This window comes from Hippocampus comes, unplaced genomic scaffold (genome assembly GCF_001891065.2).
Source record: "Hippocampus comes isolate QL1 unplaced genomic scaffold, H_comes_QL1_v1.1 scaffold91, whole genome shotgun sequence".
Classification (NCBI taxonomy): Eukaryota; Metazoa; Chordata; class Actinopteri; order Syngnathiformes; family Syngnathidae; genus Hippocampus; species Hippocampus comes.
The window spans coordinates 1660063-1685939 of record NW_017805034.1 but is presented as its reverse complement, the minus strand read 5'-3'; the positions used below and the strand labels follow the sequence as shown (position 1 = coordinate 1685939).

The 25877-nt window shown below is 43.8% G+C and overlaps 2 protein-coding genes across 5 annotated transcripts in view; one reads left to right on the top strand and one right to left on the bottom strand.

Annotated features, from left to right (window-relative positions):
- Positions 1–591: 591 nt before the first annotated feature.
- The window catches only part of foxj1b (forkhead box J1b), a 33525-nt gene continuing 8239 nt past the window's right edge, over positions 592–25877 (bottom strand). For 3 of the 4 annotated variants that reach the window (XM_019863572.1, XM_019863571.1, XM_019863569.1), the window contains 3 exons: positions 5473–5608; positions 4651–5315; positions 592–3575 (listed from right to left, as the gene is read on the bottom strand). In XM_019863572.1, the coding sequence (XP_019719131.1) occupies positions 2715–3575; positions 4651–5262 (1473 nt within the window). In that variant the 5' untranslated portion in view covers positions 5263–5315; positions 5473–5608 and the 3' untranslated portion in view covers positions 592–2714. The remainder of the gene's footprint in view (positions 3576–4650; positions 5316–5472; positions 5609–25877) is intronic. The other variant, XM_019863570.1, reaches the window with a different exon arrangement.
- ubald1a (UBA-like domain containing 1a) lies at positions 9138–24011 on the top strand. Its single transcript, XM_019863573.1, has 3 exons — positions 9138–9401; positions 9856–9918; positions 22317–24011. Exons 1-3 carry the CDS (start codon positions 9294–9296, stop codon positions 22623–22625), a joined length of 480 nt encoding a protein of 159 aa, XP_019719132.1. The 5' UTR covers positions 9138–9293; the 3' UTR covers positions 22626–24011.

Below are 25877 nucleotides of genomic sequence, written 5' to 3'. Positions count from 1 at the left end.
GGTCGCTTTGGAAGAGCTTTTCCGACAGGAATGATCCATTGCAGGGCGCCCTTGATCGACACGAGACACAATGAACTGACGGGCAAGAATATAATAAAGCCATTTCAACTTTCTTTCCTCATCCTCAACAAAATGGAAATGGATAATTACCATCATTACTGACCGTAATGTGAAGCGCTTAGTCTGTCTCCTGAATAGTGAAGCACGACATCATAAAGTTTGAATCTAATTATATATTCATAATGTCTTTTTTAAAAGGACTCACGCTCACCGTGCAGCCACGAGTCAAGCCGTGTATTTCGAGGTAAGTCACTCAAAAGACTACTCACGATTGTCCTCGCATCTGCAAAGTTGTGAGGAGTAACGGTTTGAATTTGAAATGTGACTTTCAATCAATCACACTTGAAACAAAATCAAGTGTATATTTTTTGTGACATCATTCAGCCATGCAGGTTGATCCTTTGTGTTGATCCTATCACATCATTGCATTTTTTGGGTCACATGAATGACAGACAACGCCAAAAATCATCGGGGAAAGGCTCAACTAATCCCAAATGAAGACGAGCTGGAATAGAAAATGGATGGCAAGGGCACTGTTGAATTATCATTCTTTAATTGACACCATACATCGAAGCATGGTTGCATGTTCAAACAGCTCTTTTTAAAAAAGTACAAAGGAAATAACAGAAGATTTAAGAAGAAAAGAATCGATCCATCCCATACATCAATTCAAACTGGCTTTTTTGAGTTGGCTCTACGACTACTCTGTTTGATCGCAATCCAACAGCATTAATATTCACCTATGTTTAAAATGATGTGATTAAAAATTCAGAAGACAAACCCAAATTATTTCTAAAAAGTAACGAAAAAGTATCACCCAGTGACAAGAATTATCAATCAACAGATAAAGACCAATGACCTGCATATTTTTTTTATCAAAAGAATTTGGCGCAAGATCATCAACAAATGCAAAGTATATGCAACTGTAATTCAGAGAACATTTATATACAGCCAAAGGAAGCAACAACTTTTTTTTTTTTAGCCAGATACATTATTGCAAGAGTCTAAGGACGATTCGGGCCAGATTTACTACTTTGTGCATGCAAAAATAGGCGAAAAATTGATTGCACGCACAAACGGATATGGGAGCTGATCTACTAACCAGGCACAACCAGGACTGCATCTGCCAAATGTGGTAAATTGCCACAGAATGCATTTAGCATTTTCTTGGATGACAACAACCAAATTGATTCATCGGCGCATTAGTGTTTTTTTGTTTTTTTTTTTCAATCCTGAGATGAATTGCGCTGGCTGATTATCTTTAAAACAGAATGTCGGGAAGGTGCATGAAGCAAAATGAGAGGTGGCGGGGCAGAATATTTCCACTCACATAAACATCTTTGAAATGCCAACAAAAATTATCGTGACCTATCGGCAATTCAGCAGTGCAATTTTGCAACTTCTGGGTGATTAAAAGAGTTGGGACATGGGCTCAGTCACAAGAAGGAGTCATGCCAAACCTCATTTTATCTCAGCATTTTTGTGCGTGTGGGTCATTTCAGTGCACTGTGACAATCGATGCTGAGCTTTCCAAGCCCAGTTTTACATGTGCCGGCCCAAGTTTTAGACGCAATGCTAATGTTTGGCGAAATACATGCTCATGCCAATTTCAAAGAACTTGCTTTTGTGCAGTTGTGGGCTTCCTCCACATTATAAGAGCAAAATTTCTTTTCTGTAACTCAGTCATGCTCCTTCATTCAAATCATAGTACAAGACCCCAATCTTAGCAAATCAAGTGGAACACACCCACAACAGTGCACGTCAGCTGTGAGAGCGAACAGACAATTCAACGCCCATTTTTTTGGGAATTTTAGTAAATCAGGCCCTCAGAGTTGCATTGTGATCAGTACATCTAACATTGATTCGAATACCAGGAAAAAAAAAAATCAATGGTAACATCATGAATATTAGACATCTGGAGCTGCTGTAGATCAAAGTGCATAATGTTTGACTGACAAACAAGGTAATCCATTTTATATCTGCACCCCTTTTCAGTGTAGAACATTCCTGTTTTGTTATATACTGCAGTTCATATTAATATGAAGAAACACCAGTGGTGACTTGACTGCTAATTTCGACTATACATTTTTAAAGTTATCTGCATCTTTCATCATCGCACAGCATCTACATTTCAGATGGCATTTGAGATGTTTTACACCGCATTGTTAGTTTAAAAAAAAAAAAGGAAAGCCAGTTGAATGCTAATGTAGCAAAAATAGAATCCTGGTGTCTTCTAACTTGCATGACAGTGCTCAGTCGTACAGAGTGCGTTTCGAGTTTTGGGTGGTTGGGTCCTGCCAGTCAGTGTTCACATGTCGTTTCCCCCCCCCAAAAAAAACCAATAATGGCTGCAGTCCATTTCAGTTCGTTTCCTTCCGTACAGCTTCTTGAAAAACTTCACTGCATTAAAACTTTCACCCTGGTTCATCAGTTAGCAACATTCAAATCAAAGCTGCTTCACGTTCTACTGTGGGAAAGACCACGAGCTTGCTGCTAGCTAAACGTCTATTAGTCTTTCCCTACTTTGGGGAGGGAGCTGAGTAAAAGTCAACATGTGTGATGTTATTGTGTTTGAATACAAAGACAATAAAAGGTTGATCCTTGGACTGGAAATCGGGCTTTCGTCGCATAGAAATGGAACCGGGAGTCAATGATCACAGATAGGCCTCGACCCGTTCCCATGGTTGCATCTCCATAAAGAAGCCCTCATACAGGCCAAAGCTCTGATCCAGAGTTAGTGGAATGGCCTGCACCTCCTCCTTGATCTCCTCCCAGGACACCACCTCCTCCGGCTGCTCCTGAAACAGCGAGGAGGCCTCATCGAAATTCTGAAGCGGATTTTGACTCTGCAGGAGCTGATCTTGTCCGTCCAGCTGCTGCGGATGCTGCGGCGGTACGTGCAACTCCGCCATGTCGACGGCCGAGGCGACACTCATGTCCAGGTAGGCGTAGGATGACTGGGAGTGGTTCAGGTGCTGGCTCGGTCCCACGAGGTCCCCTGCGCCGCACCAGTGCCCCAGCCCGGTCGACTGCTGCCTCCCTTGCATGGTAACCTCCATTTCGCAGCCTAACGAATTCAGCGCTGTGTTCAGGTCCAAATCCTCGAAGGTGCTACAGTTCCCGCTCAGGACGTCATCAAAAATGGACGTTAGGTCAAAATCCCCCCTCAGGAGGTCTGCTTTTGGGGCCTCCGTTGCCAAAAGAGGGGACTCGGTCTCGCTTATTGCCTTGCTGTTGTTCTTCCTCTTACTGCCTATATCCTTGCCATTTTGATAAGGGCAGCTGTTCTGGGTGCTGTGGCTGCTCGGAACCAATTTGTTTGGTCTGTGAGCACTCCCGCTATTGTTGCCGTTGTAGCTGTTTGCAGACATCCTTCTACGTTTGAAGATGCCGTTGACAAACATGTCAGCATACTGAGGATCGATCTGCCAGAAGCCTCCTTTACCAGGTTCGTCCTTCTGTCTGGGGACCTTCTTGAAACACTTGTTCAGGGACAGGTTGTGGCGGATCGAGTTCTGTGAGAAAGAGAAGGAAGATTTGAGTTACGGTGGAAGAGTTGTGAGGTGTAACGCTACCCCTCCTGGGGTATTTTCGCCCAGATACATATCATACATTTCACCTATCATTCAGCTATATCGCAAAATTTAAAGTGAGCATTTCTTTTGGGTGCTTTTTTACAACCTCGATTTCACGAACCTGGAACCGAGCGGCCCCAGAATAAATGGAAGTAAAATAGCGTCCAGTCCCCTTAAAACGCCTCCTCGAGAGTAGCCGTTTAAACCGTCAGTTCCAGAATTGGCCACTATTGGCTGCTATGGTGCCATCTACAGACAGATATTTGTCACATGATTCCAACTTGCACCATAAATCTCGGCTATGACATCACGGTTGTTGTATTCAATTTAGCACTGGCATCGACCCTGGAGTTAAGAACATTCAAGAGATTATCCGAACCCATTCATTTCATTTTCTATTGCACTCAGCCTCATTCGGGTCGTCGGTAAACTGGGGCAACTGATTTTGGGCAAGAGGCATAATCCAATTTCAACTGGATACCAGCCAATAAAAGCTTCCAATTAAGCTCACATGCATATTTTGGAATGGAGAAGCAAGTCATAAGCAACAAACATGATCCATATGATGCCCTTGATGTCATTCTCCTTTCCATTTGAGGCCAAAACTCCCCCAAATTTTGGGTCAAACAATTACTTCACCAAATGAGGTGAACAACGGGAAATAAAAAAAAAAAAACTCTTATTGTGTTGTTGCGTTTGAAAGCAAAGTCACCTCATGAGGTGTTCAAAGAATCTTTGTCCTGTACTTTCAAAATATGATCAGCTGTGCTGAGCTGATATCTCTCAGGAGCACTCGTTAGCAAACACACTCAAGTGCTTTCTCCACCAAGCTCGCTGATAATCAAAATGCAAATAATCAAATTGTGTCATTTCACAACAGTTTGTCCCCCAACTTCCTCCTACAAGGATGGGGTGTCTGATCGTGGCACGAGAGTCAATTACTCTTCTCTCGCTCACACACTCGCTTATCTGACTGATCAATAATATAGAAGGTCGGCTATCTGTCCTCGGTTACCTGCCAGCTGGGCTCCGCGTGTCTGTAGTAGCAGAAATTCTCCGTGATCCAGTTGTAGATGGTGGATAAAGTCACTTTGGGTTGCTTGCTGGCCTCCATGGCCATGCAGATAAGCGAGGCGTAGGAATACGGCGGTTTGACTTTTGGGTTCGTCTTGTAGTCGACCTCCGCCGGTGGAATGGCTTGGATCGGGATCGACTGGTACGCGCTGCCGAGATGCGCGCAAGTGGAGAAGCGTGGAGCCAAAGTGGAGTCGCTCCCGGAGGTGACCGGGCTGCCGAGGTAAAGAGGCATCCCGGTGGCGGCAGTGTCCCCGGCAGGTGGACTGGAGGGGGAGTCGGTGCCCCCTCTGGGAAAGCGTTTGAGAAAAAGATGCTGATGGGAGGAGGGGAAGGAGGAGGGGGAGGAGGAGGAGCAGCAGCCCTGCGCCGCGGTCCCACCGGGGCGCTCCGGGTCGGCACTCACGATGGAGAAATTCTGGAGCCAGTGGAGGCTGGTGAGGCTATCATCAAGAGGGGGCGAGTCGGATGCGATGACCTGATCATCCGGGTACACCGGCAACCATTTCTCCTTAAACTTATTTGCGTTGTCTGGGCTCGTCAGAACCGGCATCCTGGTTTTGTGCCGAATAATCAACAGATTGACATCTAAAGTTGCGTCTTATCCTGAAAGTGACATCATACAAAATTAACACGTCAATATAATCACAGGACAGAAGCACGATGCAAACATTAGTATTGACAAACAACAGTATTGAAACCTAAATAAAATCTCGTTAAAACGAATTAAAAATCATCCAATTACTGTACTCCGTAATGTTACCTCTGGGCTTTTTTTTCAGAAGATGATGCAGTGCGTGCACCTGTTGCAGCGCGTCCTGCTTCTTCAAGGACACAAGTGGCGCATCAGGTCGGTGCGCAACAAGTGCATCGGGCAGGAGGAGGTCTTGGTTGGGTCTCTCCAGCAGCGCATGTAGAACCAGAATGAAAAGAAGAAAAAAAAGGGGTGGGGGGGGAGCCACTTAGATCACTTCCATGTCGACTCTGGTGAGCTTTTGAGTCAATACTGTTTAACTGCTGTTGAGCCAAGACGCGAGATGCCGAGGAGGAAGTACAACAAGATGCGCGTCGAGCCGAAGGAAAGACTGCCCACCGTCCCTTTAAGTGAGTGGAGGGAATTCTGATTGGCTGCTTGGCCTTGCCCTTTCTCTCCTTCCCTCTGCCTCTTTTCCAATAAGTCTATTTCCATTTCACCTCCCACCTTTAAACCAACTGAAATTTGACCTGTGTGCCTCTTGCGCGCCACACGTCCCGCTATAAGATACTTTAACACGCGTAGGAATACAAAGAAACCCCTGACTGGTGATTACAAACTGCATTTTGAGCGTTTAAGTTGGTTCAGGTGCCCACCTGCGAATGACTATCAGTGAATCACTTAACGATGTTCTATTGTTACACTGGTGGTGGTGTTCGTTCAGAGGTGGCAAAAGTAGGATAGCTACAGTCTTCTAATTTAAAAAAAAAACACACGCTAAAATGTACGAACATTTTAATTTTACTTTGAAAAACTGATCAGTTTGGTAAGTTAGCAAAACGCCCCCCCCCCACCACCACCAAAGGGGAAAAAATGTTAAAACAGTTGCGCAGCGATAATTAGAATTAATGTCTGTATTCAAAACGTATAGGCTCAAATACGGTTCAAACAAATGAAAAATAGTCCGCAACTTGACTTCATGTTCCGACGCAGCTGGCAAACAACAGCAGTCGTTCACTGAGTTCCGTTCGTAACGTCGTAACCGCTTGTGTCGGGAAACGCGTAAACCGAGGAGCCCCTCAACAGAAACGTGATACAGCATTCACCAGCGATTATGAGAGACGGCAATGAGCTAATGTGACATACAGAACTCTTTGAGACTTTACAATGCTGTTTAAATAAAAGAAAAAATAAAGTTGGTTGCACGTTGTAACAATGATGGGTTAACTATTGCACGTGTGTACATCTTGATAAACGTACAACCTATAGGTTCAGTATTAACATTTAAGCATAAAGGCCGATCTATATATCACCTTTTTATACCTATATGTTTATTAACATACGTTTTCTATGTTACTGTTTATTTCTTTTGGAATATGCAAAGCTGAAAACCGGCTTTAAACAATTTCTATTCGACTCTATTCTGTGACCTGGCGCGTCTTTCTGATTTGCAAGGAAACACTTCCACCTAGTGGATATATACTGCATCACAACCCCAAATACCCAACACGTGTTTTTCCCCCCTCAGTATTTGAGTGAAACAGTTATCTTCAAAATAAGATGTTTTCACTTCTTCAAACCAGAATATAAACACATGATGATTTGAGGGGGCATTGGCCGGACAAACTTTTTCTTTCACTTGTAGACAAGTCCATGCAATGACACTCAAAGAATGTGCATAAATGGAAGTATATGTCAAGCCAGCTGTCGCCTCCCGTCAAGGAAGCCTGATTTTAGCAGTGTTTCCGGGTTTGTTCAAGTCCCCGGTGAACAAAGGCCTTGCTTGGTGAGACATGCAAATGTTTGAACAGCTGCTCCTATTGTTGCCCAGCTTCTCACTGTCCTCCAGTCTACCCGTACCAGGAACTGAGCAGTGAGCACACATGCATACAGTACTGGCCACAGCGCATCTCGATGTAATGATTTGGAAAAAGGTGCTTGATGAGGGCTATTCACACCGGCATGGCAAATATCATCGACCTTTTTTTCTGTGTTTAAAAAAAAAAAGCATAATTGGCTTGAACATGCTTCATCCATCCATTCATTCATCCGTCCAATTTTCTTTAACGCAGACAAACAACCACCCACACTCACAATCACTATGAACAATTTAGAGTCTTTCCTTGAACCAACGTGGATGTTTGGGGAATGGGAGGAAGCCATAGCGAAGCCCACTAAGAGGAAACCAACGTAAGCACGAAACTTTGCACAGGAAGCCGAGATTTGAACTTTGAAACTCAAGACTGATACTTTTGACGAGGGACTAAACCGCCGTGCTGCCAACTGATGCGATACAACTGTTTAAATTTAGCACTCAGGCTGAAAGCTATGGCTGGCACGTATATGCATATCATTATGAAGTAGATTTTAAAGTGTCATTAATTTTCAAGCTTTGCAACTATTTTTATTGGGAATATTTACACACCAATAAAACGTATTGACGTTACAGTGCCTTTGGGAATTCAGAGTGTACATTGTAACTAAAGCGATGACCAATCCCCACCGCCCCGTAAATACAGGGTAGTTGATTGTTTATATCGTGGCCGTTGCGATTTATGTATAAGTTACAACGCTGTCGTCTGAGCGGAACTCCTTCGCAAACCAACTCTATTCCTAATTTGTATTTACTGTACAGTACCTTTTTATGATCAAGGTTATGAAAGAGATTGTAATCTTCACTTGACCGCCAGGGGTCCTCATTGCCAACTCGTTTTTTTTTTTATTGTATTGCTTCCTACAAACCTCCCATTGATAAAAGAGCGTTTAAAATGTCAAAAGGTGCAATCATAATCATGTGGGGTTGCTTTGTATCTCGCAGTTTGTACGAAAAGTCAATCTTTTAATCAGAATCTGACATTTCTCTGACTATAATCCCTTAGTACGCACATTTTGAACGTCTGCAGTTTAACAAAGGAAGTAGTATTGCGGGAATTACGTAATCCTAATGCCGCTCCGTTACCGCATCCTGTTGTTGGTGTGCTTGACGTTGTTCATGTCGTATTGCACAAGTCACGCGTCACCGATTTTCCTTTGCTCAAAAACAACTTTGAATGTAATTTCTTTCCAATTACTTACGGTATGTTATTCATAATTTAACTGACTTGCCTTGAACACCACCCAGATGTTTTGTGCCAGATTAGTTCAACATAAATGCACATTTGTACCTGCTGACGTTGTATTTATCGTCAATATAAAGCAATTGGGAGTGCAGAAAACATGAAGCCGATCCAGAACTCAAAAATGTCGATTCAGGAGGGACAGTGTAACATAAAAGCCGCTTTCTGCACGCATTGCTATCGGTTGTCCCTAAATTAACTCGGAGCGATGTAATTGGCGTTGGTGGATTTGTTTACCATATTTGGCAAGAGAGTGGCGCTGCGAGTGGTGGAATTGGACGAGAGCGGCCGTCATTCACAAAAGTCAACCTTCCTGGTGCTTTACAAACAAAGCGGGTCCTCGTGGGGTTTGTAGTCCAAAACAAACAGTGGCCGACAAAGCCGATAAAGTCATTTGCAGTTACTGCGTGGATTTTACTGCGTTTTTAAGTTAGTGTTTGAAATACAGATTTTTCGTTTAAGTTTTATTTTCATATATCATTAGTAATCCAAACACGGCGACCATAGACGAGTGAAAGACACGCGTGATTACGAGACCCTTCTGTTTTCGCCTACATTTCCCATGCGCATTGCATGCACTTGATTGGCTAAACTGTGCTGTCAATCATGCGAGGTCCCTGCCCACACCGCTCCTACAGTAAATATTTGTGTTTGGCCAGCCGGCTGTAATGGTGGACGACTGAACGGGAGGAAGACGGAATACAACTCGAGTGAAGAAACGAAGGAACACGGTCGGAAGTCTGCTTTTGACTTAGGACACGGGCTTCGTCGAAAATGGATGAACTTAAACATCAAGTCATGATTAACCAGTTCGTCCTGACGGCGGGATGTGCGGCAGACCAGGCGAAGCAGCTCCTGCAGGCGGCACATTGGCAGTTCGAGGTAAAGGGGGGGAAAAGAAAATGAAGTCGGCACGCGGCGACTGTTTATGTTTGCTACGTGCGGCTAGCAAGCGCCCGTGTGGCTCGCCAACCAGAACCCCCCCGCTGCATTTCACCAATAACAATCGAACGCCACACAGTCATTGTAGACATCTATTAAAAATGTAACACGGTTGCGAAACCCACTCCGTGAGTATATCCAATTAGACTTCACTCGAGATTAAATTGTATAATCCTTCCCACGCCAGCGCTGTTCATGTGTGTACAATTCTGTAATAAACGATCGCGCTGTTGTCTACCAACGAATAGCAAACCCGGACATGCATTTGTGTCGCCACATGCCTGTCCTATTGCGAAACAAGCCAGGTTTGCCCGTGGCTGTGGCTTCGCTCTCCGTTCACAACAAAAGAAAGAAAATGCAATCTAATTTTTGTTTTCTTTCGTTTTTTTTTTAGACTGCCCTCAGTGCCTTTTTCCAAGAAACAAATATCCCATATGGCCATCATCATCATCAAATGGTGAGTTTGGGGGTGAAATAACTCTTTGAAACTTCTCATTTCTTTTTTCTTTGTAGTTCAAACAATCTACGTAAGTATTGAATGGTGTCCCGCGTTGCATGAAGGGCGATCACGACCCTCACAGGCTGGGAGGGTTAGTGTGTTACTAACAATAACAAAGCACATGTCGGCCATGTTGTGCGCTTTCAGAAATACTGTAAACACACACACACACACACACACACACACACACACACACACACACACACACAAGGCCCCCAAGGAGGAAAAAAGAAGCAACTGCTAAATCACTTTGAAAAAAAAGAAATATATATTTTTTTTAAATTCGGAAATTTGTTTTAGTCCGGAGCGGAAAACACACACAGTTTCCTGGAAGAGGGGCAGTGCCTTTCTCAATAGTCCCACTGTGCTTGTATTCATCTCATATGCTTATTGCTACTCCCCCTCACATGACACATCGGCAACCTTGGGGGGGTGGGGGGGGGACATGATTGTGGGGGAAAGTGGAAGTCGTCTGAGCTACATAAACACACTCACACTTCCCTGACTTAGGAGTCCCATTCATTTCGTGACCAAAGAAAATTTGCTTTGTATACCGAAAGGCAATGTAAAGCGATGCAGTGTTATAGTGTAATTAAGGCAAAAGTCAAGCGCACACAATTGTATTACGGTGTTGAAGTGCGCCTTTAAGTCATGGCCAAGTGAGTGACTCTTGGAGCTCGAACTCCAGCTCTGGTTGGCCCCTAACCCCGTGTTTCGTACAATGTGTCATCTCCATGCTCCTTGTGAGTGTTTTCATTGTGCATGTGTGTGGCTGTGGTGGCTGAGCGGTTGGCACATCCGCCCCTCAATTTGGAAGTTTGGGGGTTCAAAGACGGCCCACAGCTTGTTCTCATTGTGCTTTTATTTGGTTTAGAAGTGCGGCAATTAATCGGCAAATATTTTCATAAAAGATTGTTTGGAGACCTTTAAATTGATTTGTGCCGATTCGTCTTAATTCTGCCTCGCAAGGATAAATATTCTCAGATTTCTGTAGTACTCCATGAAAGTACACCGATTGTTTGGTCAAATTAGACATCTGCTTTTTACCTTTGGAAAACTGATCGACATTTTTGTCTGCTCTCTGCTAGTTTTATACAATACATATTTATTTATAGAGAGCTTTCACAACAGCTGCAGCTGTAACTAAGCGCTTTACAGAACAGTTAACATAAAATAACAAAATAATACAACACAGACGACACAAGACAGTCATGCAATCTAAACCACTTTTCCTGCATACGCTTTGTTGTTTGAAGCAGTTATAGATGAAAGAGGAGAGAATCAAAATGTGTTTTATGGACCAAGGCAGGAACTGAGTCATAATCAAGTCATTAAAAATAATGCCCTCTTTTTTTTAAATTATTTTTTTATAAAAAGATTGGAAAATGGAATTGACAGATTAATTGAATAACTAAGTGCTGGTTGCAGGCTTGCAGCTCTTAATGGGCTTTCCCCTGGTACAGCGGTTCTTTCCCAAATTCCAAAAACATGGGTGTTGGTCTACACTCACGGTGCAGGGTGTGATGACCAACTTGGATTTTGTTAAATCCGATCTTTTTCTGTCCTCGTTCACATTACAAAAAACAAAACGCATCCGTGACGTGGCCAGATAAAGCGGATGTGATGTGGCGAAGCGTTTATGGAAGTCAACATGCTCCCGCTCATTTCACCATCTCATCTCAAGTAGCAATTTCATATCGAGTGGCAAGGCGGTAGGAGGGAGAAATATTTTGGGGATATTAGGCAATGCTCCTCGACCTCTTTAAATCGGGACATCTATTAAAGGTGACATCACGTCATTGCCGCGCGCAATAAATGAACCGTCTGTGCGGTTGAATGACCTTAAATGTCCACTTTAAGAATCAAGTTTCAAGTGGGATTAAATTAAGAAGTGAAATGTCAAAGACAACAACGGTTACTCCAAACAACTTTGCAGACTCTCGGATGAAATCATGACGGAATGATGACTGACGCACTGACGAGCCCACTATCGGAATCGAGGAGTCTAAACGGTCGTTTTTAGTTGTGAATACGAGTGTGACTGGGTTATTGTCAACTCAAGCGGTGCCGTAATTGAATTTTGCTCGTACATCAAATTTGAGCAAGTCCTTTGTATTCATTTTTGCTTTGCAGTTCATGCCTAATTTCGATATCGATCGACATAATACCCCGTGATTTTTTTTTTTTTTTTTCTTCTTTGGGGTTGGTTAAAGTAGCATGTCTACTGTTCCAGAACTTCAAGAGCGATTATATGAGAAGTTTTGGTCTTCGTCGTGAAACAAGTTGACGTGATTCCTGGACGGCTCACGAAGCGGGTCGAGGATTCTGTTGCCAATAAGGATTTGAAGCATCGAAATTCCATTTTAGGAATTGCATGGAAATGAATCAATAAATGACAACTATTTTATATTTTAAGTTGATTTTCAATAATCCAGTCTTTGGTCGTCTAATTGCTGGTTTGTTTACTTTGGGAGTAACGACAGCACCTTTTGCCTTAATTCAGATTTTTATCGCCACTTCATCACGTTTTTAATCACAAAAAAAAAGTCCTGCCCCTCATCCTCGTCTCAATAGGAGTGTCATAATCCTCAATTTAATCCATAAAGAGCTTTTTATTCCCCGCTTTGTCATTCTTTAGTGCGGCTCATTGCTGCAGACGTTGGGAACACCTCCCGAATGTGTGTGGCGTTGTGTTAAGAGGCGTGTTCTTGCGTAACCACAAATTCTTCTTCTCTTTTTGACTTATGCCAACATGCACGCCTTTCTTCCCACTTGTGCTTTACATTCATGCCTTTTGAGTGTGAACATTTTATAGTACGGTAGGGTGGCGCGGCCAGCCTTCATGCGATTATTCAGGCCGCAATTTTCATTGCTATACAGATTAAATTCAGTCCGCTTCAGTGCTCTGGTCTAAATTGTCCCTCGCTACAGTCTAATGCTATCTTAACGAGCATTTAACCCTTTGATGGACAGCGCCTACTACAGTGGACAGCTTGTCACGTGATCAGGTTACAGGGTGAAGTTGAAATAGGTTGCAATGTCACCTTGAAAGAAAAGATTCAAATGTAGACAGTTAACTAATGAGTGATAAGGACAATCATGTCTCAGTTGTTGCTACGGCAACTTTGCTTCACCTGCTTAATGGTCTCATAATTTTGGCGGACCAGCCGAAACACCTCTCTTTCGCGCTAGCCTCATTTCCAATTACGGTTCAGTCGTCTTCCTGCACAAAAAAAAAATGACAATGTTGAAAAACACATGCCGGAAAAAATGTTTTTTTTTTTTTTGTGACCAAAATGATCAGTTATTGGTCGCCATATTCCTAAAAGGAATAAAATCACAATTGACTTAAAATACAAAATCAGCAAAAACATGTCAATAGCAGTAACGGAAGCACATTTTCATGCATGCAAGATCCCAAAATGCCTCGCAAAAAAAAAAAAATGACACCAATCTCTGATTGGTTGCAAGAATGGAATCAAGGAGGCCAACACGAATCGGTGGTGATTCGAATCGAGAGTTCAAAACGGACGGCGAAAACAGAAAATTAGAGCCGGTCATAGCATATTTGTCGCGCGTATTGTCAAAGGAATGTTTGACGAATCAGTTCCTCTGCCCATCCCTACGCTTTTAGCTTGATGCTAATGCTAAGGTTGTTTGACCGGTAGAACAAAAGTAGGTACGAGACACACGTTCACAACATGACAAATGAAGTGTTCTTTCCCTTACCCTGTTATGAAAAGCCAGTTTGGGGGGGGGGGGTGGTGCACAATATGGGCATATTGTTCCTTTGAAGGTCATATATTGATTTTCCTGGTCCTGAATTTGCGAAAGGAAAATCTATCCTGCTATATTTTTTACTTGAATGGATGTGCCCTTTCAAATACAGTTGTATATATATAATTTTTTTTTTTGTGGTGTGAATTCTACCAAAAGAAAGAATAGCCTTCACATTCCGCTTCACCAGCGTGCTTTGCACACACACACACACACCTGAACAAGTAGAACCACGAATGCCAAAGGATTTAGCTTGCTCAATCTCTTGCCATCATCGCCTTTATTTTTTTCTCCGTGACTCTATGTGTGCGCTTGGGCACGCCATGTTCAAAAGCTGCCATCAACTGCACAGACTTGCTGTCAAGAATGTTTTTTTTCTTACTGATCTAGCCAGTGTGTCACTTTCGGTGCTTTACACAAAGCCAACATGGGGGGAATAGCTGTTCAACGGTTGTGACTGGTTTAGGATCGTAGGATTTATTGACATCAGGTTAGTTTGGACGTTTATACTTGGTGCATTGTGTCCTCCTCGCTTTGTTTTGCTCCACTACGAACACACATTGATACTGTGCCAACAAAATCTAACAGCACTTTTGCTTCGTCATGTCTTGTTTATTTACAAATCCACCCATCAATACATTTTATATTCAGCCCTGGGTGAGCATATACACGACATCAGGGGGGGGGTGTCAAAGTCAGTGTTATTATGGGCCGCGTTGTCGTTATGCTTTCCCCCGGAGAGCGTTCATGATTGTGAACCGAAATAATATGATACGATGGCCTCATATTGCATATGGGCTTCTCAGAAAGGATGGCCCAGCAGTGTGACACGGGAGCCCAAAAATAAACGCGTTCAAAGCCAAGTAAAAAGGTGGATTTTATCTCTGAAGTTTCTTTGTGAGTGACATCTGGCGATGGCTTGTAAAGGGAAGAAAACCGTGTTTCAGCGTTTGACTGTCCGGGTGGAGTATACTTTCTGAGAACCATTCATATACATAACAAAATGATGATTAACTAGTCGGAATGGCAGATATAGACACTAGTCGGACAAGAGAGTCAGGGCGGGGAGAACGGGGCCAGGCCAGAGAATTTTGGAGAGCCGTGGGCAGACAGTCGTGGAGAATGCAGTACCATATTTTCGCGCACTATAAGGCGCACCTAAAAGCATTTAATTTTCTCAAAGGCCGACAGTGCGCCTTATAATCCGATGTGCATTATATATGGATCAATATTCTGATTTCTTCGACGTAGTATTTTAAATGTTCTGTAAGGCGTTTTGTTCCAGCTGTAGTGGTTGTGAAAGCGCTACATAAATAAAGCTGTATTGTATTCCCTTTAGCGTAGCTCCATGTAGTGGATGCATAACGCAATCCTTTCCACTATTGTAACTTCCATTCTATGCACCTCATAAGGCAGTTGCGCCCGATATATGAAAACAGCTTTAAAATAGGCTATTCATTGAAGTTGCGCCTTATACTCCGGAGCATCTTATAGTGCGGAAAATACGGTACTAGTATAATGTTTTGGTATCGGCTAAGAGAAATGATTAAAAAAATAAAAATCATAACAAATTGGTTGTTGGCTCATTGCTCATCCTGATTCTTTGTCCAAGCTAAGGCAGGACTAAGAGGACGAGAGCGAGCAAAGCAGGTGCTGACAGCGGCTCCCGTGGAAGCCCAGCGACCACGGAGCCCCGCTTTGAACAGCATTTAGAAGCAGCAGTTCTTCCCAAAAGATGTCACAGCATCATCAGTGTTTCCATGATGGCACGTTCTCCTTGCACAGCCTCAACGAACATAGCGAATCCACATGTGACCAGAAATGAGGAAGTAGCCCAGCTGGATGACTTCCACAGCTGTCCGGGAACATGTGACCCCCCCCCCCCCCACCCCTCATCATGTGACTCAGCCGAGAAACCGACACAGTGACAAAGCCCGCTTTAATCATGCCGCAGTTATGCCTGTTTAAGAAAATGCGGCGAGGGCCTCATGTGGTTTCCTGTTAATCAAGTCAGGACTTTTTTTTTTGGGGGGGGGGGGGGGTAACGCATTTTCTTATCATGGGTCAAAGAAAAAAAAGAAAGCCAACCATCATCTTCACTAAACACAATGAGAACACCCGACGAAGCTGAGAAAATACAAATGTGCTACAAATGAAGTAATCCTCGGTTGCTTCCAGTTAGATGGATGAGTACCTCCACACTGTGTGACAAATGCCGGGAACAAACCGTTTCTGGAACTTTATTGTGCCGTAATTGCTGGTTATCACCGCCATCACACGGAAGGTGAATGCAGCACATTTTATTAAGGTCAATGTGCAGTTTCTTGACAGCGACAGAGCAAGCCTCTTCTTAGGTTGTCTGGTTCGTGTAGCTGCCCAAAAAAATGTGGTGTCGGCATTGGGAGCGTGCCAACCTCAACCTTTCTCATTTGAACTTTTTAATCTTGGGATTCGAGACCCGCACTCGGTCCTGCGCCCTTGCAGACGCTCGCGGATGTAATACGCCATTCATAAATCATGATGGCACCGCGTCGACTGTCTACTCTCATTCCTGGGAGTCTGAAACACTGTCCATCTGTCGTCACTCGCTGAGACGTCACGTACAATAAGAGATGGCGGGTGTTGTGTTTTCCGCCAGGGAGCGAATAAAGGAGGCTGTTTTCGCCAACGCGCATAGCTAAGTGGACTAATAGTACACCAGTGGCAGGTATTTGGTCGGAGCTTCCTAAGGCCTGCTTGTGTACGTCTACCACTATCGAGGTTATTGCAGACAATAGCGCAGAATGAGGTCACACTTTGAATCTTGAATGACAATTCCATAGACGTGCAGAGGTATCCATGCCAGGCAGTTGGCCACATCTGAAGGCGCTAGCGAGGGCAGCGCTCTGCTCGTTCCAGCATGTTGCCCAGCAAGTTTCCCGGAGAACAGCTTCCCAGAACTCTAACCACTCGCACAAAGGCTTTTCAACTCGCACTTCTTAGTGGGAGGATTTTGTGCTGCAAATTCAAGGCTAGGCGAATCGTTTCAAACCCTGAAAGTACTTTCAACGTTGGCCCGTTTCCTCATTTGAGGCAGTGGCTTGTTCGTCACATGAGATTTCAACATAGGCTAGCTGAGATCTAATCTTACTATTCCTGTGCTCTCACCTCCACAAGCTTTAGTTCATCCTTTTCCTGCTTCCCTGGATCACGTTCCTAACCCCTAAGCTGTTTTCTCATCCTGCTATTTGTTCTGACCAGTGTACATTCAAGTTTGCGGAGTCGAGCAAAAATGATTGGGGGGGCGTCTATTGCCACTAGACCTGTTCAGTGACAAATTAGTGCTTCTCTTGGCAGTCTAAACCCGTATGTTTTCCTTGCAGCTGCTCTCCCCCATGATGACCTTTGGCCCAGTTTCCGTAGCCCGTCTTTTACCAAGCCAAACTATTTTATTTTTTACATATGAGCAAGCAATGGAATCTACTGTTAGCTTGCCATCGTAAGGCGTGCTGCAGAGAGCAACAAATGCTCCATTTAGTTCCAGTTCTCCTATCTTCTTCCTGTTGCGGCCTCCTAATGCCTTTCCGTCTTCCTCATGTTGTTTCACTGTACATTTGACAGAAGCATACAAAAACACGAGTTGGACTGGCTAATGATCAACGGATATATGCCCGTGAGAGGGATTTCAGCTGCTTGAAGCTGAGGTGGAAGGAGTGAAGGGTCATGGTTGATAAGTGGAGGGGACGGTTACTTCAGCATCACCCGGCGGTCTCATTTTGGGAACAAACATCTATTTTTTGGACATCCAGGACTCTTATTTTAGAGAAAAAGGAAAAACAAAGCCATATCTGTGTCACACAATGCCTTCATGAAATTGCTAGTGTGCTTCTGGTGAATCAATCTGTGTCGAACTTGTTGCAGACTTGCGCCGAACCCGATTTCCTTTAGACTACAGGACTTGGGTGAAAAGTTTTGGACTTAGGTCAAAAGTTTTGGATATTCTTCCAAGGTGGCGGGGATTTAGGCCCATTCCTCCTGACAGAACTGCAGTAACCGAGGCAAGTTTGTAGGCCGCTTTGCTCACGCATGCCTTTTCAGGTCTGCCTTTGACTTTTTAATAGGATTGAGAAAAGGGTTTTTCAGTGGTCCAGAACATTAACTTTGTTATCCTTAAGCCATGCTGCAACCATTTTGGCAGTATGTTTCGGTCATTGTCCATTTGGAAGACCCATTTGTGCCCAAGCTTCAGCTTCTTAACTGAAGTTTTGAGGCCTTGCTCCAGTATTTCCACAGTACTCTTTCTTTATGACGGCGTCTATTTAAACTCCCATGTCCTGTGGTGCAGCATCACAGAGGATAACATCACGTAACATGTAAAATGAGAGAAACCCCCCCCACCCCCCACACATCTCCCTTTCAGTCTCGCATACTCCTGGTATTTGCCAGGAATGCGTTTGGTGAGGCTGTAAATAACTACCATCTGATCTGTTTGCACACAAACACACACGCAAGTTCACCCACAAACGGTGGAGTGTTTCGGTGTGTCGAGGCTCACCGCAGGCCGGCGTGTTTGGGGCGGCTGCTGACCATCAGCCACGCGTTCCCCATGCCGGAAAACTGACTCGCAAAAGGAGCCGCCGGGGCCGCTGCGACCGCAGAGCCTCGTCCTGTCAACAGAAGATCTGCGCTCTTTCCTCACAACAGTGGTCCCCATGGTAACGCTTCTCTGTTGGCTGTGTTTTGAACACAGTCTCCCAAGTCTTTGTCTGTTATCCCCCTGGTCTTTTCCATGTGTAAAAGCAGACGGCGAGACCATTCTGAACTTAAATTCCTGTTTGACACCGCTTAGCAGCGTTTTCACTACAAGTTGGAATTGACATTTGAAGCAACGGCTTCAATCACTGGGGAAAAAAAAATGTCAACTATCATAATCAGTTTTTGATTAACTGGTCATTTGTATTCATTGCCAGACAGTAGTAAACATCAAGTTAAGTATTAACCGCTTTGTTTCAGTCAGTTTCTAAGGTCAGCGCTCTCACCCGCAAATGCACAAGCCAACTAATTTGAAATTAAATTAAATCAAAACTACAACTCTCCTGAAAACTTGAGTCTGCTAACTTAGTCAGTGCCGCAGCTGAAATAACTCGCTGCAAAGTTGTCGGGATGCAGCTTTATTGTTGTGCTCACTTGATCAGACTGGAGAAACTAGCGCATTTTCCGCACTACAAGGCGCACCTAAAAGCATTCCATTTTCTCAAAAGCCGAAGGTGCACCTAATAATCCGATGCGCCTTCTACATGGATCAATATCCTGATTTCCTGGACGCAGTATTTTAAAAGTTCTGTGAAAGCCCAATGTAAATAAAAGCTGTATTGTATTGTATTCCCTTCAGCGTAGCTCCATCTAGTGGATGCATAACGCAACCGCAGCCACCATGTAGCTTCTATTCTATGCGCCTTTTAATGCAGTGCACCCTATATCGGAAAATCGTTTTCAAATAAGATTATTCATTGAAGGTGCGCCTTAAACTTCAAAGCGCCTTATAGTGCGGAAAATACGGTAACTCCATTTTTCTGTCGATATTTACAGCTGCTACGCTGGTGTTGGCTGAATTACTTGCTCCCCTGATTGGTTGCTGCCGAGTACTGAACTCCCCATGATCTTGCTTCAAAGACACACAAAGCACAATCGGCCGTTGTGAATACAAACGTTGGATTGCTCCCAACGTCACACATAATTTAAAATACGTCACGACCATCTATTGATAATTCCGTTATGGTGACCATTTCCTTGCTACAGCCGCGAGTAAACAACTTCTTTGTAAACGGGCATCCTTGATCTGTTGACAGTACACATTCTGGTACTGAAGTGACCTTTATGCTACAAATGGAGCATTGTTTTTACACTGCGCATGGGAAGGGGGGAAAAAAAAAAGTATTCAGCACCTCAGTCCCGTGAGTCATTTTTTTTTTTTTTTTTTTTAAATTTCAAAGTAATTAGGATCATTCTGACTGGAATGTTCCAATGAAGAAAAAAAAGCCCCTTTCTAGTCCAAACACGGTATTTCGGTAAAAATGGCGTTTGTGCAATACGATACCATGCACGTGCTCCGATGCTTTTGTAACTAACCGACGAGCGTATTTTCCGGTATTTTAGCGAAGACGGCGGGCCAAGTAAGTGTCCCAACATTTGTTTTCAGTGCCACTTCAGTCCAGACTGAAAAGAAAATTATTCATTTTATTTCCCCCTGCCCTCAAAAGCTCATCGTCATTCCTTTCAGTTTTTTTTTTTTTTTTTTTTTTTTTTTTGAGTCTCAAAAACAGAAGCTAAATGTGTAAACTGCAACTGTGTGGTCCCGGCTTGAACGAGGCGACCGCATCTGTTTATGGATGAGTCAGAGGTCTCGGCAGATAACCTGAGAAGACAGGTGTCAGGTTGTCCCCCCTCCCAACTTCTTTCAATTTCTATTCAAGGATAAAGAAGGCCTCGTTCTCAGTCGCCCACACGAATCCCATTGACACATCGTGAAGATAAACAAATCCAGATATTAGCCCCCACACCGTTGCGCACTCAGAAAAAAAAAAAAAAAAAAGCAGTCAAGGTCACGAGCACTTTCGGGGGTCTCGCTTTACCGCAGGAAAACGGCCTCAAAGACATGAGCCAGCACTTCCTGTCAGGAGTGCACCGCGGGCGGACATGCTCGATTTACATAACAGCATGCCACAGGGAGAACCTACGGTCCGGTCTTACCCAGACAAGCGTGTGACCCCTGACAATAGTCAAGAAGCTGCACTTTTCGGGAGCACGCTGGTTCGCTTTTTACCTACACAACAACCCTCCTAACCTGCTTTTTTTGGGGTGGGGGGGGTGGGGGTCAAGCCGAAGTCTGCGGCATCGAGTGATAATCCTGTTTTCCAACATCTAATAGTTGGTAGTCGTACGAGTCCAGCAATGTTGTGGCCTTTATTTACTTTGGTCTAAAGCCGTGGTTCCCAACCCCTGGGCTGCGGGCCGGTACCGGCCCGTCGGCCATTTGGTACCATTACTTTCATTTTATTCATTTCAGAATCCGAAAGCGGTTTTATTTTGAAAAATTACCGGATTTTCTGTTACATCTGTCGACAGTTACGTCACTCTTGACGCGGGTCAAGGCGCGCCGCTCGGTCACGTGATAGGTCACCGTGAAAATGAAACCCGGGAGCTAGCAAAATGAGGAGAAAAAAATAAACGCCTTTGGAAAGTTTCTTTGGGAAGGGGGAAAAAGGGCCAGCCAGGAGACAGAAGAGGAGCCTACGACTTTGAAAAAAAAGAGGGGCTACATTTAAAGGACAGTCCGACTTTAAATAAAAATTCCCACACACTAAGCCCACTCTTATTTTGAAGGCACGTTTAAACATGACCATAGCGACCAGAGAGCGTTGCGGACAGATAGGACGTTCCCCGTGTCATGCATGATTCGTGTTTATTATGTTTCGAAAATACCACCGTTTTCATATCATATTATTTTGTCGTAATGACGTTCCTGAAAATATTGTCTGACAATAAACCGGACCGTGGGGCAAAAAAGGTTGGGGACCGCTTGTCTAAAGTGTTTCACAGAAGGGGCTTTTGTAATAATAAAAAAAGTTGCTCCAGTGGCCCTCAGGTCAAAGTTGAGCATTCAAACCCTGGCCGGTATCTGGTCACGAGCGCAAACATTTGACGGTGAGACGCCAAAAGATCCCGAAAGAGCCCGATTGACTCGCTAGCTTTGTCGTAAGACTTTTGGTTGCGCACCTCGTAAATGTGACTCCACCTTTACCTCCCGCTGGAATACAGCACGTTGTTGTTTCCTCCGTCACAAACAACTTAGGAGGAAGCCGGGCGGGCATGGAGTCGTGAGCGCGTGTGTATTTGTTGAGGAAGTGGCTGAAAAGCTTTCGAGGCGCTTGGTTGCTGTTTTTGGTACAGGCATGACTTGCGTGTGTGAGTGTGCGCGCTTTGGGTGTGTTGCCTGGCAGCACAAAAGCAAGGCCGCTGGCACGAAACAAAAAGGTTATTTTGGTGTCTGCTCGGAGTGAGGACAGAAAAGACAACCCGGTGAGAGAGTACATCGTGAATTAATTTGGAACATTTTTTTTTCATTTGAATTTGAAATGTCAGTACAGTGATACCTCGACTTAGGAAATCGATTGGTTACGGAAGAAATTTCTGAACTAGAAAATGTTGTAAGTAGAGACACGTTTTCCATGTAAATGCCCTAATCCGTTCCCAGCCCCCCTAAAATTCAGACAGAAATGTTTTCGAAAGCATAAAAATTAATCAAAATATGTAACAAATACATGTTTACAATTAGATTATTGCACAATAAATGAGAGTTGCGCATAATGTAAAAAACAAAGAATAAAGAATAAAAATTATGGTCTTTTAACTTAAATTTCGTATGAAGAGATGTTCGTAAGTAGAGGTACCGCTGTATGATTTATTTTTTATTTTTATTTTTTAAAAAGGGCCGACGGTAAGATCTGTGAGCTAACCCAACACCGGCTCATCATGGTAAAAAATGTCTCCGTTCAGTTTTGGAATCGCACTAATCCTTGGTTTTCCTTCCTCGCCCTCAGATGTGCACACCAGCCAACACACCAGCGACACCCCCAAACTTCCCGGACGCCCTGACCATGTTCTCCCGGCTCAAGGCGTCCGAGAGCTTCAACAGCGGCAGCCCCATGGCGGCGTCGGCGGCCACCTCGCCCCCGCAAGTCGGCGGCTGGGGGGTATCACCCAATGTGCCCAACGCGCCGCCGCCCTCGCAGGGACTCTGGACTCAAGGGCAGCCTCCCACACAGCCCTGCCCCGCCTGGCCAACGGGCGTCAACCCCCACGCGAGCGCCGAGCAAAAGGCGAGCGTAGCAATGGAGGCAGAGAGATGAATCGCCACGCCCCACCCCCCTCCCCCCGACCCCTGCCCGCTAAAGCTACCGCGCGGAGAGGCGGGGGGATTTTTTCCCACCCCACCCCCTCCAAAACAACAAAAAAAATGTGGCAAGACGGACGGACGCACGTGGAAAGATGCAAACCAAGAAAAAACTTTGGGAGAACAATTTCAAGAAGAGGAGAAAACCAATGCAAATACGAAAGTAGAAAAAAAAGAAAAAAAAACAAGATACGCACACGTATAGTAATAAGAGAGTATGTGAAATCTTTTAGTTTTTCTTACTTAAAATGACAAGAGAAATATCGGAACCTGGAAAAATGAAAATCAATCGTCGTGCCCAAGGATTCTGTCATGTTCAAGGACATTCAAGGCAGCAAATTTTGTAATTTTTTTTTTTCAGAACCTTCTTCCTCAACACTTTTTGTTTGCGTTATCTCCCCCTTTGCCCCCCCCCCACCTCCCAACTCCCCCTTCCCTTAGTCTTGTGTTTCTGCAACTGTCTGTGCTGCATGACGAGAGAGGAAACTTGCGATGCAGTGTTTAAAAGTGACTGAAGCGCGCGCGAGCGCGTTGCGTTTTCGTTCCAGAGTTCAGCTCTGGTCGGGGACGCGTACGCAGAAATCTATATAAATGTATGTAAACACACACACACACACGAATACACATGCGTTCAAGGAAACACCTCCATATTGTCATCGCCATTGTCAAGGCGGGGCCCTCTTACCTCACCTGGTGGTCACCTGACTTTTTTTAGCCAATCAGGGATTCTTCTTCTTAAACCAACTGTTTGCCCTGATGACACAGGACATGTTTGTAACAATTTCGGGGCATTTTTTTTCTTTTTTTTCCTCCCCCTTAAATGCAGAAGCCCCTTTTTTTGGTTCATGCTCGTTTATCCGCAAACCCAACGGCTTATTTTTTTTTTTTTCAACTGAAGCCTACAACTGTATACTTTTGAAGATTGAGTTGTACACAGAGATAAAAAAAAAAAAAAAAAAACAACCAAACATCACGAGTGGTTAAATATAATATTGTTTGTAACGATGATAGTTTTATGATCTGCGAGGCAGTTCTGCGAAAGTAGCTAAACTGGCTCGAGAAGGGGGAGGGGGGGGCAGGGGGGGTGTGACTACTCCATATTATTTTTTTTTTTTGTGACTCTTTGTAAACATTTCGCATCACTTGTCAGTAATAACATCTTTAATAGCAAAATGACGTGGGCTTGCCAAAGCTAATAATGACCACTAATTTAAGTCGGATCATCTCAGTTCAAGGAAAAACATCCGGTTGGTTGATATGAAGACATATTTGGGCCACACGGAGAAAAAAAAGGTTCCAGAGGAGAAAAATCGTAGGATTCTGAAAAAGGTTAGATTAAGGCATGGTCTTGAAAAAGATTGTTGTGATATTCAAAGACAATTTTTATAGAACAATTAAAGAGTCCCGAAAACTGACACAAACTTTTTCGAAAGAAGACAACTATTCTTGGAACGTGACTATTTTCTTATTCGTGCGAGTCTGCATTTTTTTTTCGAAAGACATTTTTCTCAAAATACAACATTCAATCTTGCGCCACGTTATGAACGGTTCTCGCCCCCCCCCCCCAAAAATGGCTGTTCTCTTTCAAGACTCTCATAATACAAAAAGAATATGGTCGAATGGTGATTACATTTTCTTAATTTTCTTCCCGTTGTTTGGGGGGGGGGGGGGGGGGGGGGGGGGGGGTGGATGGGTTTGCGCAAGGGGCAGCTCAGGGGTGACCCTGATTTATGGCAATATATTACATGCAGGGTCCGGGGCCCTGGTTTTGTTATTTTTAGGTTTTTTTTTAAGATAAACAATATTTTATCTATCTGGCAGATTTTTTTTTAAAGTTCAAGATTCGGGCAATGATGGATCTCATGAAAAAAATATTCTACTATTCCTTGGTATTATTTTTGATCAAAGTGGCTCTTCGGTTCATCTTGGCCATGCTTCATAACTTTTATTTAGTTGAAATCTCGAGTGTTTTTCTGGGTTGGCCTGTTCAGAAATGGTTTCTCATGTACGTCCACTTCCCCCACTTTGTATGACTGTATGAGACCATTCCCACAATATTTGTGGACTACCTGATAATTAACTTATCATTTTTGTGAACCTAAATAAATATTGTTTGTCAACCTATTAAAAAAAAAAACGTTGCTTTTAATGTCCCCCCCTCCCAGAAAAAAAGCTGTGAAGCAAGTATGTCTCCTTGAATCGTCGGCTCCTCAAGATGTAAACACAAAACACCAGCTGCCCACAAGTATCCAACACATTAGCACAAGCACACTAAATCCATCCCTCCATGTCCTAAACGGACTTTCACACCACTTCCCCATCTATGGAAATTTGATGATGCGAGCGTGAGCCGATTTGTCAATGTTGTTAGTTGCTGTGGATTCAAAGTCTGTATGTCGACAACGGCAACACAAACAAGGAAGACGAATGGATAGACGGTTTCCCCCCCCCCCCCCCAAAAATGGCTGTTCTCTTTCAAGACTCTCATAATACAAAAAGAATATGGTCGAATGGTGATTACATTTTCTTAATTTTCTTCCCGTTGTTCTCATCATTTTACAACGTATTTTCTTTTTTTTTTTGTGTGGCCCTAATGCTCATTTGGAATTCCAGACTCCAAAAAGACAAGATGCGAATCTTACAACATGGACATGTGGAATCAGTTGCCGGCCCTCCGATGACCTATCAAAGTGGCTCTTCGGTTCATCTTGGCCATGCTTCATAACTTTTATTTAGTTGAAATCTCGAGTGTTTTTCTGGGTTGGCCTGTTCAGAAATGGTTTCTCATGTACGTCCACTTCCCCCACTTTGTATGACTGTATGAGACCATTCCCACAATATTTGTGGACTACCTGATAATTAACTTATCATTTTTGTGAACCTAAATAAATATTGTTTGTCAACCTATTAAAAAAAAAAACGTTGCTTTTAATGTCCCCCCCTCCCAGAAAAAAAGCTGTGAAGCAAGTATGTCTCCTTGAATCGTCGGCTCCTCAAGATGTAAACACAAAACACCAGCTGCCCACAAGTATCCAACACATTAGCACAAGCACACTAAATCCAATCCTCCATGTCCTAAACTGACTTTCACACCACTTCCCCATCTATGGAAATTTGATGATGAGAGCGTGAGCCGATTTGTCAATGTTGTTAGTTGCTGTGGATTCAAAGTCTGTATGTCGACAACGGCAACACAAACAAGGAAGAC